Below are 18,865 nucleotides of genomic sequence, written 5' to 3'. Positions count from 1 at the left end.
AACACCATCATGAATCCATGAACACAAACATGTTACAGTATAGATATTCAGCAGACGTACGTTTTGTCGTTTATCCTCCCTCGCTTCTCTCGAACCCAGGTCTGCCGACAGGCAGGTGTGTTCGTTTCAACGACACCCTGAACACATGTGAGATCAAAGGGTGGTGTCCTGCAGAGATCGACTACATCAAGACGTAGGTCTCTCTTTTCCGAGATAGACTACGAAATATGTTAGTCTCTTATCTCCTATATTCTCTCTCTTCTCAGAGATAGACCACATTAAGACGTTAGGCTCTTATCTCCCATATTCTCTCTCTCTCTTCTCAGAGATAGACCACATTAAGACATTAGTCTCTTATCTCCTATATCCTCTCCCTCCCTCTCCCACAATCATTGTTTTCCCTTTGTGTGTGTGTGTGTGTGTGTGTGTGTGTGTGTGTGTGTGTGCCAGGGTGCCTATGATGGAGGTGGAGAACTTCACCATTTTCATCAAGAACAGCATTCGGTTCCCCCTTTTCAACTTCACCAAGTCAGTATCAGAGTCTTAACCATCTGGGGGCCCGTTTCAAGAGCAATTATAAGAAGAAGAAAAAGTATTTATAAAATAAAAGACCCATATTCAATGACCATTGACCCATATTCACAACAGTGTGATTTATTTTAATTAAGGCATGCTTTGTTATTACTCATTTAATTCAAACTAATTATTTGAACTGTAATTCAGATCACACAAGATGTTTTTGATGTTTGAAATGTGTTTATTCAACTTCGCAAGTCGCCAGGCCATTGGCTGCACGCATTGACAAGTGTAGACTATGCGGCAGATCGAAATAAAAATAGATATTCAAAATACTCAAACAAATTTATGAACTATACCTGTCGGATGTACTGTAAAAAACAAACAAACAACTTTTTAACCTTATAGATTAAATTGTGCTCAATTTAGACTGTTTTAGACTAGTCCAACTATTTCCGAAATTCCGACAATTTACTAGTTCATATTTTTGACACAGTCAGTCATGTTCTTAGTGAGAGGAAAGGGGTGACTATCGAATTATAGTCGGGGGCCCTAGCGAGGGCGGGGCCCGTTTCAGTTGAAACGGGTGAAACATAGCAAAGGCCGTCTATGGTCAGTATATCACTGATCCTCATGATGATGGTGGTGATGGTGATGATGATGCTATCACCCTCTTTCCCTCTCACTCTCTCCCCCTCTCTCTTTCTCTCCCACCCTTTCTTTCTTTTTCCTTCTCCCTCTCTCTCTCCCTTTCTCTCACAGAGGGAATTTCCTGCCGACCATCACCAATGCTTATATCAAGACGTGTAACTTTGACATGGTCAACAACACCTACTGCCCTATCTTCAGGGTGGGGGATGTGGTCCGATACGCACAGCAGAACTTCACCAGCCTGGCTCACAACGTAACACACTCCTCCATCCTCCCTTCTCTGCCCTTTTCAAACAAACGCTTCCTCTCCAGCCTCCCTCTCTCCCTACCCTCACCTCTCTCTTCTCCCTCTCTCCCTACCCTCACCTCTCTCTCTGTATTCACCTCTCTTCTCTCTCTCCACCTTTCTCTTCCCTCTCTTCTCTCTCTCCCTGTATTCACCTCTTCTCTCTCTCCCTGTATTCACCTCTTCTCTCTCCCTGTATTCACCTCTCTTCTCTCTCTCCCTGTATTCACCTCTCTTCTCTCTCCCTGTATTCACCTCTTCTCTCTCCCTGTATTCACCTCTCTTCTCTCTCTCCCTGTATTCACCTCTTCTCTCTCCCTGTATTCACCTCTTCTCTCTCTCCCTGTATTCACCTCTCTTCTCTCTCTCCCTGTATTCACCTCTTCTCTCTCTCTCCCTGTATTCACCTCTCTTCTCTCTCTCTCTCCCTGTATTCACCTCTTCTCTCTCTCTCTCTCTCTCCCTGTATTCACCTCTCTTCTCTCTCCACCTTTCTCTCCCCTCTCTCGCCACATCTCTCTCTCCCTATCGTCACCTCTCTCTATTCCCCGCCTCTCCCTCTTCCAATCTTCACGTCTCTCCACCTCTCTCAGGGAGGAGTGATTGGGATAAAGATCGGCTGGATGTGCGATCTTGATAGATCAGAGGACAAGTGTAGCCCCTCCTACTCCTTCACCCGATTGGACGCCATGTCGCAGAAGAACAGCGTGTCCCCCGGTTACAACTTCAGGTAACCAATGATCTCAGACCTTTCATCCCAGTCTGAAGGGGTCAAAGGTCAATCCCAGGTCACTCTGCAGCATCTTAGTCCCTAACCCTACCCATGTGGCATGTCAACCAGCCTCAAACAAACATGAACTAATAGACAAACTAACTAAACCAATCATGTAATTGTACTGAAAGGTTCGCCAAGTACTATAAGATGGACAATGGGACAGACTATCGCACCCTGGTGAAAGCCTACGCTATCAGGTTTGACGTGCTGGTCAACGGAAACGTGAGTATGTTTCTTCTGCTCTGTGTGTGTGTGTGTGTGTGCATGCGTACATAATGTGAATGTCTGTCTGCATGTGTCTGTGTGTGTGTGTGTGTCCTCTCCAGGCAGGGAAGTTCAACATGATCCCCACTCTGATCAACATGGTGGCAGCATTCACCTCCGTGGGAGTGGTGAGCTCCCTCCTCCCATCCTCAGCTTCAGTTTCTCTCATGCCTTGCTCATTATTAGATGACCAATTTATATATTCTGTACCTGACCTTTCTTGGTCTGTGATTGGCTCCAGGGTACAGTGCTTTGTGACATCATACTCTTGAACTTCCTGAAAGGGGCGGAGCAATACAAGGCCAAGAAGTTTGAGGAGGTAACGTCCCCTTCACTCAGCTTTTCAATACAGCTGAAACAAGTTGTAGTTTATACAGTTCATCTGTAGACTCTCTTCTCTCTCTTTCCATCCACCTCAACTGTCTCTCCATTCATCCATACCTCTCCCCCTCTCTCTCTCCATCCCCCTGCCCCCCCCCCCCCCCCCAGGTGTCAGATGCAGGGATGGAGCCCTCTGTTACCCATTGCAGCGGGCTGTACCGGAGCCAGCTGTCAATCAGGAATGACGAGAAGCAGTCCAGCGACTTCTCCATTGGACAATATGGCTAACAGGCAGCACCTCCCAGCCAATAAGATGACGTTTTAGGGCGGGGCACGGTGTTTGAGGATGTCAGTTAGTCCATGAGGAAAAATACTGAATATTCATATTGCACATTTCTCCTGACACACATCCTGTGAATGAAAATACTGTTGGATGTTTAACTTTGTTTTTGCATGTGACCCCAACAGTGTGTTTGACCTGTAGATTGTGACACGTCAAAATGTTCAAATGTAAAACTGTCCCCCACCCAAGGCTTACTCGATTAACATCTGTAGTCTGCAGTTTTATGGTTTGAAAGTGCCCTCATAATATGGAACATAAACAACATGTAAAACAACCAACACGTGTGTGTGTGTGTGTGTGTGAGAGAGAGAGAGAGAGAGAGAGAGAGAGAGAGAGAGAGAGTGTGCGCTCAGGAAATTATGATGAAGTGAAAGAGCTCTACATTTAAAACTGAAAGGGAGTATAGGCCTCTCAACCACAGTCCTGCAGGTGTGTGTGTGTGTGTGTGTGTGTGTGCCTACTCCGCACAGGGATCTGAGTCATGGGAGAAAGGCATCAGCTGACACACACATTGTTTTAATGGTCAGTTTGTTTCTTTGCCTTATCTCTCTGCCATTACAGGATTCTGGTATCCTTTCTGTGAGTTGGAGCTCACTGCAAGATAGAGAGGGGGGGGAGAGAGAGAGAAAGAGAGAGAGAAAATAGAGAGAGGTGGGGAGAGAGAGAAATGTTCTGAATCCATTGCTTTGTCTCGACCTGCTATATTAGATTAGACAACCTGGACGCAGAAAATCAGGTTAGCTCTGGCAAGCCCTCTCTCTCTCTCCTTCTCTCTTTCTGTCTCTCTCTCCTCAGGCCTCTTACTAATTTACCTCCCTAACCATATTTCTCCTCCGTTTTCAGTAATCCAGCAGCTTTCTCTTCCTCTCTCTTGCCAAGTGGGCGAAGCAGTGTTCACTAGCTCATGTGCGTAGGTGGGCAGAGTTATGTCTCTGTCTTGCCAGACATGCTGCTGTGGGCGTGCGAAAGTACCAACAAACAGACGCTGGACAGATATCACTTAAAATCTCCCGACCCACGATGTTTACAACAACAAAATGACACTAGTGACAGGCCTTTTCCCCTGAGCTGTCCACAATGTCAACAGAGAGACTTGGTTGAAACCGAACGCAGGTTTCCAGTGACCACAGGAGAGAAATTTAGCCTATGAATATAGAAATCCATTGGTCACTGAGGAAGACTGTGGGATTTTTCTCTGTTCTGTAAAAAAGGCAGCTGGAGTCATGAAAAACGGATGTTCCTGACTGAAATAGAGCAGCCGTGTGGCTCACCATCTCTGTCCACTGCAGCCAAGTTCAGGGCACGGGGCTGTTTATGATGGGAAGATGGGCTGGAATAGAAAGAGAAAAAGAGAGAGAGAGAGAGAGAGAGAGAGAGAGAGGGTGTCCATGACGCCCCCTCTTCCCTGAAATTCTAGCTGTTTCTAAGCTTGACAGAGGAGACAAACACACTTGAGCAAAACCTGACACACGCGCAGTCACGCAGCGACACAAACCCAAATCAAAAATGCACATATGCATTATCACAAACACATGTCCTCACATTTGAGGGCACACAAGCATGCATGCACACACAGGCAGTAATACACACACACACTTCCTTTCTAACTGGTGTTTTTTTGCTAAGTAAGCAGAACTTTCATGACCTTGTGAGCTGACCACATATCCTGTTAGAGTGAATAGGACATAGCAGAAATTCTGTATGCCTGTGTGTGCGAGCGTGTTTGTGTTTGCTCAAAAACAAGAAAGAGTCGTTCCTTTCGGGTTAAATCTTATTGATCAGGCTGGTACCTCCACACCGTCATTGGGGTGTTAATAAACCTTACTGTTGACCACTGCGGAAACACCAAATTTCCCCCTATCATGAAATTATCTATCTATCTATCTATCTATCTGTCTATCTGTCTGTCTGTCTGTCTGTCTGTCTGTAGCAGCCTAACGGCTCGCATTATATGATTGATGCAGTAAACCCTGTGTCAGTTTCCTCTTTAATATCCTGTTATCACCACACAGATGGGGGGGGGGGATGGATGGAGAGAAAGAGGGAAGGGGCAGTACAAGTAAATCGTTAAAAAAAAAAAAAAATCTCAGAGCACACCTACTGTATGCTAGGATAGGAACATTAACCACACACAGGGAGGGAGGGAGGGGGGGAGCGTGTGAGAGAGTGAGCGCAGAGCAGGGTGTAACCTGGCACCGCAGGCTCCACCCCGCCCCTGGCCACCCCAGCAGCACGCGGAAGAGTCACGGAGCCAAGTCGACTGTGACACGCGTTTATGTCCACACCCATCAGGCTGTCACCTGGAACCACGAGCCCCAACGCTCGTCTCCCTCCTCAGACTAGAAGCAAAGAACAACAGTGAACAACACGTTAGTCTGGCCCGGCTACTAGGGCTGGGTTAAAAAAATAGCTTAATCGATTCTGAATCAAATGATTCAGAATTGATTCATGAATCCCAAAATCGATCTTTTATTTAATGAATGAATGAATAAATGAAGCAATGAATAGTTCATTAATTCATTCAATGATTCATTCATTCATCAATTTTTTTTAATCAGTATCGATACCCAGCCCTAGTATTGATGTGTTGCCTAACTTGGCAGTCATGTAATTAATTAAGGTTACAGCTAAAAAAAAAATAAAAAAAAATAAGGTTTTAGTAACACTAACTGAATCGATATTGAATCGAATCGTGATAATCGATTCTGAACCTTGTGAATCGGAATCGATTCTTGAAATTCGAATCGATACCCAGCCCTATCGTCTACTCTCCGGGCTCTCTGCCTTCCTTTTGGCAACGTCGCTGATGAATGGGATTTACAAGTTGGCCCGGGTGAAATTTACTGATGTTCGTTACCTTGGCTCCAATCTGGCGATAGTCTGACTCTCATTTAGTTTTTACTCTCATAGTCAAGATATGTCAGAACTGTGTGCTAAGTCAAAGTCAACAGTTAGTCATAAGAACTGTCCTGATGATGTAAGCCGACATTCTCTTTATTTCAAGCAAATACAGTAACAAAGACAAAAATAAGTGCTTAACACTTTCAAACTTTATTGATTGAACATCTTCAAACTAATGGCAAAACTAGAAAAAAAGGCAAAAACAAAAGTCCAGAGAAAAGGGACACATAAAACAAGCATAAAACCTTAACAGAGTGGGATGTATGACACTACTAAGTGTCTTACACGGCAACTGTGTGAGTGTGTGTGAAGCTAGAGCAAAGAATCACGCCCATCAGATGAATGACGGGATGGTATTAAACAGGTCATGGCTATATCGCATGGCAAGAGAGCGAGACAGAAGAATTGAAAAGCTTTCAGAACACCCATCATCACCAACAGAGCCAGAGCCAGGACAGAAGCCACAACCTTGCCCCGAGCCACCGAGATAATATAGCAACAGATGTTGACATGTTGAACACTGGACATCACTTTGGCTCCAGACTGCTTGCTACATTCTGCTTGACGCAGAGGTCAAGAATGTCAGCTCCATTGTGGGTCAGAATGCAGCAAGGCCAGCCTGTCATCATGTGCTGCCAGATGGGTGGAAGAGTTCGCCACACTATACTTCAGCGGCTGTGGCGGTCTTTCTCCTCTGTGGTTTAAGCTCCTAAAGCTGTGTGTGTGTGTGTGTGTGTGTGTGAGAGAGAGAAAGAGAAAACAAAAAAGACAACATTCAAAGCAGCTTTCAGTACAGAAAACATCTCCCGAATTTTACTTTTTTACAAGGGGTTTTTGAAAGCGCTGGATCCCTTTGACAGCAAATGGGTGTGGCTGCTCATTTCCAGGCAAAAATAATAATAATAAAAAAAACTCTTCATATACATGTTGAACTGAGTAAGGCACTTTTCTTTAAGAGGTGCAGGGAGGGAATTTGTGACTAGACTTACGCTTACAGGGTGTTGAGAGAGGGAAAGAAAAGTAGGAATTGTAACTGTTGCTATGGACTCAGGTGATGTGTTGGGATGCCAATGCAGAGAATGCCATTTCACGTCACACTGCTCTGTGTTCCCAGGGTGCAACAGCATCAAATTGGTTTAAGAGGAAGGAGGACAAGCGAGCAGCAACCGCTGATGCATTCGCCACCGTCACACAATGAATTCCCTCTGACTCCGATGGTGCTCGGGTGTAGCTAAGGCAAAAACTCTGTACTCGTGACTTGCCGTAGTTGAGGGGGGTGGGGGGGGTCTTTGGGGCGTAGCCTATTAATGCCATCAGGTGACTAGAGGTGGATCTTAAAAAGGCGTGTCAACGGTGATCTAGAACAAACACTGAATCAGGGCCTGACAAAGGCCAAAGAAGACATGTGCATTATTATTATTATTATAAATTACATTGACTGTGTTCATTAAAAAAAGATTTTTCCATCATTTGGCAAATATTCAACAATGACTCCTATTACAAGCATTCGTGAAACTGATTTTGGCATGAAAACATTAGGAAAGGCAAAAGAAAGTACAAAACAAAGCTTTGTCAGTGCAACGCTCCATTTTCCATGCCAAAACTGAGAACTCTGGCTTTAATGCACATAACTGAGACAAAACTCTCCTCAAGCATACTGGTTAATTAAGTAATGAATCAAGTGGTTCTTTCACGTCTTAAGCCTCAAGAAAGAGCATAACGCAACGCAAAAATATCAACTACAATTCCAAGCATCTGACATGCATTAATGTTAGAAAATTAAACGGAGGCAAAAAACACCCCAAACAACTAAACTGAGAAGTCTCGACACTGACAAGCCACTGCAAGCCAACCTATTGAAATAGACACTCAAGAGCTCCTTCATCTAGCCTTCGCACACAACTGAGACCCAGAAGCAGAAGGCAGCTGAAGGACCGGACAGTTCTATGTACAAGGGCGGAGGGAGGCCGACGACATCGCGCTGTTAGCGGCGTGCTAATCAGGGAATGTGACACGGGGGCTCTAACTCGGTCACCTCGTCACCGCGTTTCAGCACCTCGCCCATCATCTACTCTTCACGCAGCAGTCCAGCTAGGACAGAGTGGCAGAGAACACACTTGAGGATGCCACTACACATGGGATATCGATAACGCTCCCAAAATCAACCACGTTTGATTCGTTTCCGACATTCATCGTCGCTCTAATTTACGCGCGAGCACAGACGCATGAGTCGGCTTGAGACGAGGCCGCCTCTTAAGCCTTTTCCCTCACTTCTGTCCTAATATCTTTACAAACGCAGAGTGGGTCAATCTTAGAATTTCTGAACAACAAAGTAAGCAGGAACCTCACTACTACAGGGCCATGGAACGCTCTACGTTTACTGGAAACACTTTTCTGCATAGGGGAGGGGGACGATACGTGGACTTATCAGTCAGGATGAATCAATACCAAGTCTTCATTCAATCAAACACTGAGGAACTACCCATCTTATACTCCTCAGTAATAAAAGGCTATACAGTCCAGCTGGGTTACTAGGGATTCTCTCTCTCCGTTCGTCCTCGCCAGCTGTGTCCACCCACCGTGTCAACATGCACGGCGACGACACTCAGGGCTAGCCCCGGGAGGAAGAGCAGCATCGTCATCCTCATCTCCCTCTTTATATAGTCACATTAGACGTTTAACATAAAAGGCACTTTGCTGCTATCATTGTCCACGTCGAGAAGGTGCATGCCGTTCTCATCTCACTTGACATTAAATTTATACTTTAGACTTATATTTCAGATATATACTACAATCTTTCATCTTGACCTCTATGCCTTGGCTCATGTTGTGATCTACTTCTTGGGCTGGGTCAAGGGGTTGGTTTTCTCCGACTTGCTAGACTGAAGTTGGCTGAGATGAGACAAGATGGAGGGGGTTGGTAGTCAGGGAGGGGTGTGGAGTAAGGAAAGGGTTGGGGGGGGGGGTCAACATAGTTTATTGCATCGAGCTGCTCTCTTGGCGTTTGGCATGTCCTGTACTAAATCGCTACCAGGTGATAGGTCATCCCTAGGTCGACATGAGGTCAAAAGCACCGCCGAGGAGCCCTGACACCAAGAGAGCACGCGCACACCCTCCTCCTCCTCCTCCTCCTCTAACATTGGAGGGATCTCTCATCTCTCCTAGAAGAACGTCCCAATCTGGCCTTTAGACAATGGAGCATCACATTTACATCCTGGTTGGGTTTCTCTCTCTCCTTCATGGCATCTTAACAATATCAAATGACTGTGACAATACTACCCCCAGACCCCAACAGAGTTAAAAGACATGCTCCACCCTCCGCAGGTCATCCAATCCAATCACAAAACGCATAAAAGCAGGGGGGGGGGACCTCACTCAAACAGTGTTTCCAGCACATTATCAGGGTAGGAGGCAAGGCAAGGCTGGCATGCCAAAGCCTGTTATGCATCAACAGAAAGCTCCTTTTCATAAATGACTGACTGCTCGGCAGGTAAAATATTGAAATGAAGTTGGGAGGGTGGGGGGGGGGCAGTAAATAAAGCGGTTTCCCCCCAGTCAGCACACAGGACGACAGCTCAGACGCTCAGGTTGACTGACTGCATGATGGGTGGAGGGGAAGGAAAGCAGGGGGAGGGGGTTGAAAGGAGCATAAAGTGATGTAATCCTCTACGTGCTGGAGGTTTGAACACGCCACTGCTCTGGAGCTGCACCAGGGAGGAGTGTGTAGCATGCGTAGCGAAGTGTGTGTGTGTGTGGGGGGGGTTCACATATAGGCCTACAATAGCAGCAGCAGCAGCAGGGGGTTGCAGGCCTCAACTACAAGGTACAGGTGGTTGAGGGTGGAACATAACTTGGAAACACTGTTTGTTCGGGCGTGATGGGGGAGGGTTGGGTCATATCAGAAGGTTCTAGTTGGCACATGGGGGGCCAGTGTGTGTGTGTGTGGGGACATGGTTGCCGCTTCAGAGGGTGTGGTAGTTGCGGTCCTTGGACTTGCAGAACTTGTAGAGGAAGAAGATCACGGCCTGGAGGCCGAGGACCAGGACGATGCCGCCGATGAAGCTCGCCACGTCGAACGTCGAGTTCTTCGCAGGGCCGGTTGTGGGCGAAACCGGAGCCACGGTGCCGTCTGCAGAGGGAGGATGAGACGCAGGTCATTCCAGTTTATTAAAGGACCAGACTCTCTCTCTCTCTCTCTAGGCTAAAGGGCCCATCACAGAACACGTGACTAGTCTAGGTAGAATAAAAAATAATACAAAAGACAAAGTTCATTTGGTCACATTGGAATTCTTGTAATCATTTCTCCTTACAGTATCTTATCAGTGCTAGTCAGTTCCTAATTTCAGTCCTAGGTACTCAGCTAGACGGTCCCTTCCCTTAGCTTCTATGCTAATAGCACTGACCAGACTTTGTACAGTAACTTACTTGAGGGACTGCCCGTAGGTACTGGGCTTGGAGGGATGACCGTCGGAGCCCCAGTTGTGTTGGCGGGAGCTGAGGCACAGCGAGGGGGTTTCAGTTAACCGCTTCACCATCATGACACTGATATCATTACATTTCACATATCACATTACTAGCATGACACCAACGGCATGAAGTATGTCTAAGAGACGTAAATATAATAAGAGTTGGGACAACAAAAGCGCTGGAGGCTCAAGCAGGTCCCTTCTACAATATTCTAAAAAGAAGAAAGAAAAGAAGCTTCGCCCGGCAACCACAGACAGATTCCCAGACATAGAAGATAAAACTATTTGTGCCTTAGTAAAGCATTGCGACACATTGACCAGTTAGAACATTTTGATTCTTTGTTCTCTAAACTCTCCGATAGATATGGTTAAGCAGGGACTGATTGTAACCCCCCCCACACCCAGAAGAACACGGACTTGCGGGGGTCGAGTGGCTAGAAGCTCGGCTTGAGGGGCCCGTCCTTACCTGCGGTGGGCTCTGGGGCCGGGGTGCTGGTGTTAGTGGCGTTGCTGGTCGGGGCGGGAGTAGGGGGACCTGTAGGGGCGGCGGAGGTGGGAGTAGGAGGAGGAGGTGGGGTGGTGGTGGCTGATGGGGTAAGGGTGGTGGAGCTGGTGTTGGTGTCAGCCGTAGAGGCACCTAACACCAGAACAGGGTGTAAGCAGGGGACAGAGGACCACAAACAACTGGTTTGTATCCCTAGATCAGACCTCGCTCCAATACTACCCGCTTGACATACTTGAAATGCTTGAGATGCGCTCGGGTTAATTCTGCCAGCCAGACACAATGAAACCAAGGGATATTGAAGCATCATCATGTGATGGTGACTCAGACAAGGCAGGCCATACCCGACGCACCTCAAAACGATTCCAACGTGTCCAATAAACCCAGGTTTGACGGATAATCACAAAATGTCTCCTTCCTTTCTGCCCTCCAGGCCCCAAGATGGAGCTGGGCGGGTGAATATACCGTGCCAACTCATTTAGACACTGGCGTTTTCAACCATCCGTCCAATCAGAGTGGACGAGGGAAGGCAGGAAGGAGGGAGGTCAGGGGTGAAGGTAGAGCGATAGGGAAGGGAAGCTTTTATGGGGTATTTTTTGAGACGTATAAGCATAGCAGCAGCAGCTGTTGTTAACACACAACATGAGACAAGAGAGGTCATATGGGAAGGGCTTTCAATCTCCGTAGGATAGAGTAGGGCCCTGTTTCAGCTCCCTTCTACACACATCCTGTTCGCTGTGTTGTGTTGCCATGTCAGTAACATGTCCCGTCTGCTATACAGTATGTTACATAAGCCGTGGGGGAAAGTAATGTCCACAAAGAATTGAGAATTAAGCTTTTGGAAACCTTTCTTCCTCTACTCCATTAGGTAGGCTTACTAGGCCAATATCTGATCTAAAATATAAGCGGATGGGTGAAAGCATGTTCTCCTCTGCTCACTCACCTGTTTACTTCACCCAGTCATATACATAATGATATACATGCATCCTTCCTTCAACCCTTAGAGGAAGGGTAGGGGGAAGGGTGCATTTTAGTTGAAAAGGGGCCCTGAATATTCTTCTAGATTGAGTGCATCCACAGACAGCCTGGCTTACCTGAACAGGTGGCGTTCACACACGATGCTTCAGTCATGTTGGTGATTCCGGTCGCGTTCAAACAGGACATGTTGTTGACATCTGGACTGGCTGTAACTGAGCACAGGGGGACACGAACACAGATTCCATCTTTCAGCGTACAACTTTTTACTTTCGATAGATACACGGCCTGTTCAAAGGGTGTGCAAGGCTTTAGAGCAAGGACTGTTTTCAGCTGCCGGAAAATAAAACAGTTTATATCTTGCAATAAAAAAAAATGTAATGGAACAAAGTCAATGCAACGGGTCTACAAACACTGTCCAGTCTCTGTGTGTCAGTCCTACCAATCCAAACTTTGCTCCCAGAAACACCATGGTGTCACAGCTTGCACCTTCACTCCCACAGTACCTCTCTGCATGATCTCTGGCATTACTGATTAGCCTGACCTACAGTCGTGCAGGAGGCACAGCAGGTGGGGGGGGGGGGGCAAGAGGAAACTTGAACCAACTAGAAACTCTTGCCTCTCCAAAACTCGTTGCCTAGATGACAAGACAAAGACTCAAGTGTTAACATAGCCATCAATTTCTTAATTTAATAAAGAGGACAGGAGTGATTTATGCTGAGATGTTCAGAGGAAGAGCCAATCCTATAAGACACTTATTTTTCATGGTTATTCTTATTCAGTGCCCCCCCCCTCCCCACACCCTCCCCTTCACATGCTGATGAAGAACAAAAAATGACCACACATTTTGACATAACCACTACCTTGAGGGGGAACCTGAATCTAACAGGAAATGGATGATGTTTCTCCCGGTCGCCAGTGGAACAAATGAGTCTGATATTCTTCCATTGGCCAGTGTGACAAAAACCCTCCCAAGGCCAATGACAGGCTAGTCATGGGAAAGCCCAAGTCATCCTGACCACTGACTGGGGATGTCTCCACGTTTCACTGCCACTCACACATCAACATTGCCTGCCTCAAATGTTGTTTTTTTCTGACCTAGGCCTATACATAGCAGTCTGCCATAGCCTAGCCTTGTAACAAGTGTGACCCTATTGCTATCTCAGTGTGTGTGTGTGTTTTATACCATATGTGAGCCTTTCCATGGGCAGGGGGGTAGAGGCTGCTAGCCTCACATGCAGCTGTGAAAGGTGGAACTCTCTCACACGCACATACCAGAGTGGTCGTGACATCACCGCCACAACGGGTCCACCCCTAGGGGCGGGGCAGCAGGGCAACAGTGAGGAGTACTGTAGGGAAGCTTCTAGAGCACAAGGGCTGATATCACTAGATCTTACTGTCCTTTTCCCCCCAGTTGTGTGTGTGTAGCAACCTTAAGAAGCAAAAAAGCAAAAAAGTGCTACTGACGCCAATGCCCTTGTTTACACTAAGTCCCTTGGCCAGCGATAAATCTGGTAATAACGGGTGTGGTAGCACAGGGCAGCTGCTCCGCACTTTAGGACAGGCTCATCCCAGGGCTGCCTTTTAAGACCTTTCTGCTGACTTCATATCTAATAAGTGATCTGTTGTGGCGGGGATTGTGAAAGGCATTAGTGTCGGCCTATGACCTCGTGCGGTGGAGGTGGTGGAGGAGGAGGAGATGTTAGCTGCGGCCTGGATGTCGCCTGCGTAGCGAGAGTGGCTGCTGTGACTCGTTAGTTCCGGCGGGAGCGAACGCACTCCTGCCATGACTGGCTTGTCAGGTGCTGTGGGGCTACATGAGAAGCGCTAGGAGAACTCTCCCTGGCTGAACTCTTAATAAACCTGAGACCCCGCTGTGTAACCGACACCCAGCTTCACTGTGCCATGAGTCATGTAAGCTTGTTTGCCGCAGACATCGGAAAGAGAATAAAGAGAAGGATAACTGAAAACCCTCCTCCTTTTCTGAAATATATCTCTCTCTCTTTAACCCCCAACCCCCCCCCCCCCCCCCCCCAGAAAGAACAGGAAACCACGTCAGCTTAAAACTCCAGGTAGCAGACAGCTGCTTGCAACCCAGACGAGAGAACGAAGCCTGTGTTTCAGTGGTATATCCACCACCATCTCCAGTCAGGCCAACCCACAAAAAAACAACAAAGCAGCCTGTCCTCCCACCTTAGCGGAAGCTCACAGAGGGCTAGCAGCATTGTTACTACACCTTGCCAGTCCAGTTGGACGACTCCCAGGGTCGGCTGTTACACCATCCACCCAGCCGGGCCAGGTTAACCCTGGGAGACAATGAAGGAGGGCGTGGGACCTTACTCACTGTCACATCTTCCTACATTACAGCCTAGTTAGATTAAGGCTTCCAGCGAGATTTCCTGTTAATGGTTGGTTATCATACACTCATACGGTATTGTGTGAAAATGTCTTGCCCTCAAGCTAGGCTCTAGGTTGGTATTGTGTGAAAATGTCTTACCCTCAAGCTAGGCTCTAGGTTGGTGTTGTGTGAAAATGTCTTACCCTCAAGCTAGGCTCTAGGTTGGTGTTGTGTGAAAATGTCTTACCCTCAAGCTAGGCTGTAGGTTGGTGTTGTGTGAAAATGTCTATTCGAAGGTTAACGGATAGATGATCAGTTAGACATTAGAACTCAGGGCTGCAGGAAGTTCCCTAGGCCTAATGTTTATCCAAGTATAAAAATGTTTGTGAGTGGTCGGTCTTGTTCTAACTCATCTAATCCTCTCTCCTTCCTCCCACTCTACATTTTCTCTTGGATGGACTCCATTTCCTTTTCTCCTCTGGAGGATATTGGCATCTTTCCTGTCATTCTTCCCCTGGCTTCCTCTCGTCTTCAGGGACTAGCTTCCAGGATAATCTTCACCTCATGCCCACAGCAGCCACCTTTGTGTGTTGATGTGTGTGTGTGTGTGTGTGTGTGTGTGTGTGCACAGTTAAAGTATACACTCCGGTCTGAGCACACAGGCAGGTGTACTCTTTAAGTATCTGAGTTTGACGTCATATTTCCCTCTGAATCCTCTGGATAAACTCACGCACCTGCAAATTACACACCCTGAACAATCTCCCTTTCGCTGTCAGATAACATAGTATTCAAAGAGGAAAGAATACCTGGTTGAACCTGTAGCCTGAAGCTTTAGATTGACAGTGTAACATTAAGCTATAAGCTAAGAAATTAGGTTAACCTGGTTAGTTAGCAATACTGCCTGCCTGATTCAAATCCAAAAACTTACAAAGACACACTCTGTGGGATTATTAACCCATGTGTCACACCCATCCTGTCACACAAGGGAACGGCACACCTGTTGAACTTTGTGGCTTGTGACGGGCTTGACACATAATCTCTGCTTTGCAAGTAAGCACCTCTCAAAAAGCCTGTGGACCTGACCTCAATTGGCAAGGCTGACAACATCAACGGGCAAACAAACCAGGTTCTCTTTCCGCTGGCTGATAACGCAGCAGCCCACTAAGCCACAAAAGACAGTGACACTTTCTGTGGAGGCAGAGCAGAGCAGGAACTAACCCATCACACACAATCTAACCGCCTACAGTAAGTGTTTCTAGTGAGCTAGGCTAAACACATCAAACCAGACGCCTGAAGCTATAAAACTATCAGCAACAACAGCAGCAGTAGCAACAGCAGCAGCACTGCAGCAACCAAGAGATTTCTTGAGAACATGGCTGTGTAGCCCACAGATGTAATTTTTCATAATCAAGGCAACATTTCCATTATGATAATGAGATTACTGCATCATGGCAAAGTCTTCCTGCCCCAAAGGCTGCAAGATATTTTCCCTTTTTCTGAAATGGGTCTGATGACGAGGTGATTTATGTATTCTCAACCTATACGTGACCCAAGCGGACACTGCAAGGAATGGGGCACAATGTGTCTAAACATGTTCATGTCCTCTCCACCAGTAGTCTAGCTCCAATAGGCAGCTGCTTGAGACACTAATGAGGTTGTTAATGGACAAGATTTTGTGGCTCCTCAACACAAGCCTTGACTGTACAGTATCAGAGACTCCTGTGAGCCTTGATGTAAACAGCTGGCATTTCCTTTCTCTACTACAGTGACATAAATGCAGGTGGGGAGATAAGATACTTACATGTGCAGTTCATCCATCTGCATCCAGGATGCTCTGTGCAGGCGTCGCAGCTCAAGGAATGACATTCACCTTAAGGGGACATCGATCATATTAGATGGAGGAAATGCAGGGTTAACGTGTTTGAGAGAGGGGCGTAGCTTTTCCAAACAAACTTTACTTTTCTAGGTATTTATATTCTCCTACTGTTTATATAGCACCGCCCCAAAGAAGGACTTTTATCAGCTATAGAGAAACATTGTCTAGGAATTTAATGGCTTGCCATATGACATTTCTCGGCGAGCTTTTTCAGACTGCAATAAATTCGTAGGGCTGTTATAGCTAAGCCATTACATAACAGCCATCATTCTGAATAGGCAAGTCGAGGAACTAGCCTTATTGCACTGTCCACAAAGGCAATTATCTAAACGGTTAGCTAGTACTCCACAGTCATTAGCTAATACACTAATTAACATACAGCTTCTAGTGTTGCTGTCAACATGGGCAGAAGGGCTAACGTTACAGCTAACTTAGCTAGCCGGGCTAGCTAGTAGGTCAACGTGTGCCAGAGCTGGCTGGCTTTTGTGCGCTCCTGAGTAACGACTTGAATGACGATAAACCAGAGCTGTTCGCTATTCACCACTTAACTATTTTGAATCCATGAACAGGGTTGACAACCTTCCTACTTAATATAAAGCTGTTTTGGAGACTGTGTAGTATCCTATTTTTAATTAACCACACCGAGATTCGACACATATACACTCAAAATGTCTCGCTCAACAAACGCGGGTGTTAGCAAGCCCACGTTAGCTCTTAAAAACTTACCTGCGTCTAGAGCTGCCGTTGCACTACACACGGCCACAACTAATGTAACAAACAACAGTTTGAAGTACATATTGATGTTGTTCGTTATTCCTTCTCGTTCAACCTGAACAGCAAAGAGACGCGGAAGAAAGAGTGTCTGATTTCTGGTTTCGTGGTTCTCGCTCTGTTGCTGCAAGCTAGCAAATTCGGTACTTCCTCGTAGCCAGGTCATGTGGCAGTTTTTACAGCTCGCGGGGACTGGGAGGAGTCAAGTGTCGTGATAGATCCTGAAGGTACAGGACCAAGGAAGGGTCTTGTCTGTAAAACGTATTACTTTAAACACACGTGTATTGCTCAGGAACCACCGGCTACTGTGTCCAGACGCCGCTGAACTTCGATGTAGTTGGGAGCGATGAAGACAAAATCGGCGTTTGTCTCTAGGCTACTCTTTTCTATTTGCTTTCAATAGGATCTTCCTGCAGACCTCACGCGCTTGGCCTCACCTCCTGCGACCTCAAGCGCTGGGCCCTATGGAAGAAAATCACGTGTGGAAGTGAATTTGTCTTCATTTAAAGTCCAATATTTGATCATATAGCCTATGTTAGTTAAGTTTATTTGATATGGACACTACACAGTGTAAGCCTATTGCCTCGTGAGACCATCCTGATCTCGCAAGCTCACATTCTGTTTCTCTAGCAAATCAGTCTGGATACTCTCCAAAGAGATCCGTTTGTGCCTGATCATAAAACGATCTATTCAATCACTGTTCTATGAGGAAATACAAGCAAGTAGCATTTGAAGTTAGCGCATATAGTTCATCCAATCACCTGCCAAGTATTTTTGAAAGTGCCTGCCTGCCCTTTTCCAAACAGTTTCCAACGGAGAGTTCCCAGATGGTTATGTAAAGCAAACCATCTGGTGCGTCAGGTTAGGATAAGCTTAGTCTCAACACCAGACCCATGAGAGTTCTTTCGCTGATACACTACGTAAGCTACGCTTACTACGTTACTGCATGCTGCAGATCTCTCTATGGGTCTGGGACACTTCAGTCCGAATCTGTTAGGGGGAGTGGAGTAGTGCATATTTACAGCAGGACTCTGAGAACATGCTAGTTTCCATCATTCGCTGGAATTATTTTACAACGACACATATCTGTCAGGTTTCAGTAGCAAAAGTGCTACTAGTAGTGAATATTTAAATTAGAAATATGTTTGTACATGTAAAAGATGGAGTCAAGACTCAGACCAAGATCCATCCCTTCAAGAACCAAACCACAAGATCAAATGAAACAGGCACCTAACTTGCATTCAAAGATTGGTCTGCTTGGACAAATGTGTGGATTTAAATGTTTAAACTCTCATTATTATTTTGTTCTCCTTATTCTTCTTCCTCTTCTTCTTCTTCTTCTTCTTCTTCTTTTAACAGCGCCTTGCATCCAAGTTGTGCTACTGCCATCTATCATAGGAGTTAGCTCCTACACTGTCCTGAGCGTGGCAGTAGTGAGAGTGGTGTAGCAACACCATGGATGTATTAATAGAGCAACACACTGTCTTGAGAAGGTGGGCCTGCAGCCAGACTGTCGTGGGAATATCTGACACCTGTTGTTTTTCTAGAATGGAAATGCCTTTCAAACCAAGAAGTGACATTGTCCATGATGTAGGCCTACACTCCTCTGCACTGAACTCTAAATCAAAGTTACTTTCCCAGACATATTTAGCACTGTATTGGATATGTTTAAGAAATAGCCTATACAGTAAGCCTATACTGTTATACTACATTCTCTTGCCAACGTGACCTATCGTAGTGTCTACTCAGGTTTCAAATGTTGGGGTGGATTTGGGATTCATAGTGAGTTATCAGATTAACAAAGATATAGCAAATGAATGAACTTGCACATACTGCTGTACATAATAGTAAACGCCTGACAGACTGGATTCCAGATCAGT

At 46.2% G+C, this 18,865-nt stretch overlaps 2 protein-coding genes across 2 annotated transcripts in view; one reads left to right on the top strand and one right to left on the bottom strand.

Moving 5' to 3' along the window:
* LOC311322018 (P2X purinoceptor 3-like) overlaps positions 1-3,101 on the top strand; it is a gene marked incomplete at both ends in the record, with an annotated part of 4,134 nt that extends 1,033 nt beyond the window's left edge. The window contains 8 exons of the mRNA XM_084454030.1: positions 100-193; positions 451-528; positions 1,279-1,420; positions 2,047-2,183; positions 2,357-2,450; positions 2,555-2,620; positions 2,734-2,811; positions 2,982-3,101. Of these exons, the coding sequence (XP_084310156.1) occupies positions 100-193; positions 451-528; positions 1,279-1,420; positions 2,047-2,183; positions 2,357-2,450; positions 2,555-2,620; positions 2,734-2,811; positions 2,982-3,101 (809 nt within the window). The remainder of the gene's footprint in view (positions 1-99; positions 194-450; positions 529-1,278; positions 1,421-2,046; positions 2,184-2,356; positions 2,451-2,554; positions 2,621-2,733; positions 2,812-2,981) is intronic.
* Positions 3,102-6,239: 3,138 nt separating this feature from the next.
* Positions 6,240-17,035, bottom strand: cd164 (CD164 molecule, sialomucin). Its single transcript, XM_084453341.1, has 6 exons — positions 16,941-17,035; positions 16,140-16,208; positions 12,120-12,215; positions 10,990-11,160; positions 10,483-10,551; positions 6,240-10,186 (listed from the first exon to the last, which is right to left on the bottom strand). Exons 1-6 carry the CDS (start codon positions 17,008-17,010, stop codon positions 10,020-10,022), a joined length of 642 nt encoding a protein of 213 aa, XP_084309467.1. The 5' UTR covers positions 17,011-17,035; the 3' UTR covers positions 6,240-10,019.
* Positions 17,036-18,865: the final 1,830 nt, after the last annotated feature.

The sequence above is a fragment of the Borostomias antarcticus genome (assembly GCF_949987555.1).
Source record: "Borostomias antarcticus genome assembly, chromosome: 19".
NCBI lineage: Eukaryota > Metazoa > Chordata > Actinopteri > Stomiiformes > Stomiidae > Borostomias > Borostomias antarcticus.
Note: the sequence above shows the minus strand (reverse complement) of the source record. Positions and strands in the feature narration are given on the sequence as shown.

Bases quoted from the DNA above. Each gene is read 5' to 3' on its own strand.
- cd164 (XM_084453341.1), bottom strand. From the start codon at position 17,010: ATGTACTTCAAACTGTTGTTTGTTACATTAGTTGTGGCCGTGTGTAGT. The intron at 12,216-16,139 runs GTAAGTATCTTA...CCCTGTGCTCAG, and splicing joins CAGATGGATGAACTGCACAT to TTACAGCCAGTCCAGATGTC. The intron at 10,552-10,989 runs GTAAGGACGGGC...GCTGTGCCTCAG, and splicing joins GGCCCCAGAGCCCACCGCAG to CTCCCGCCAACACAACTGGG.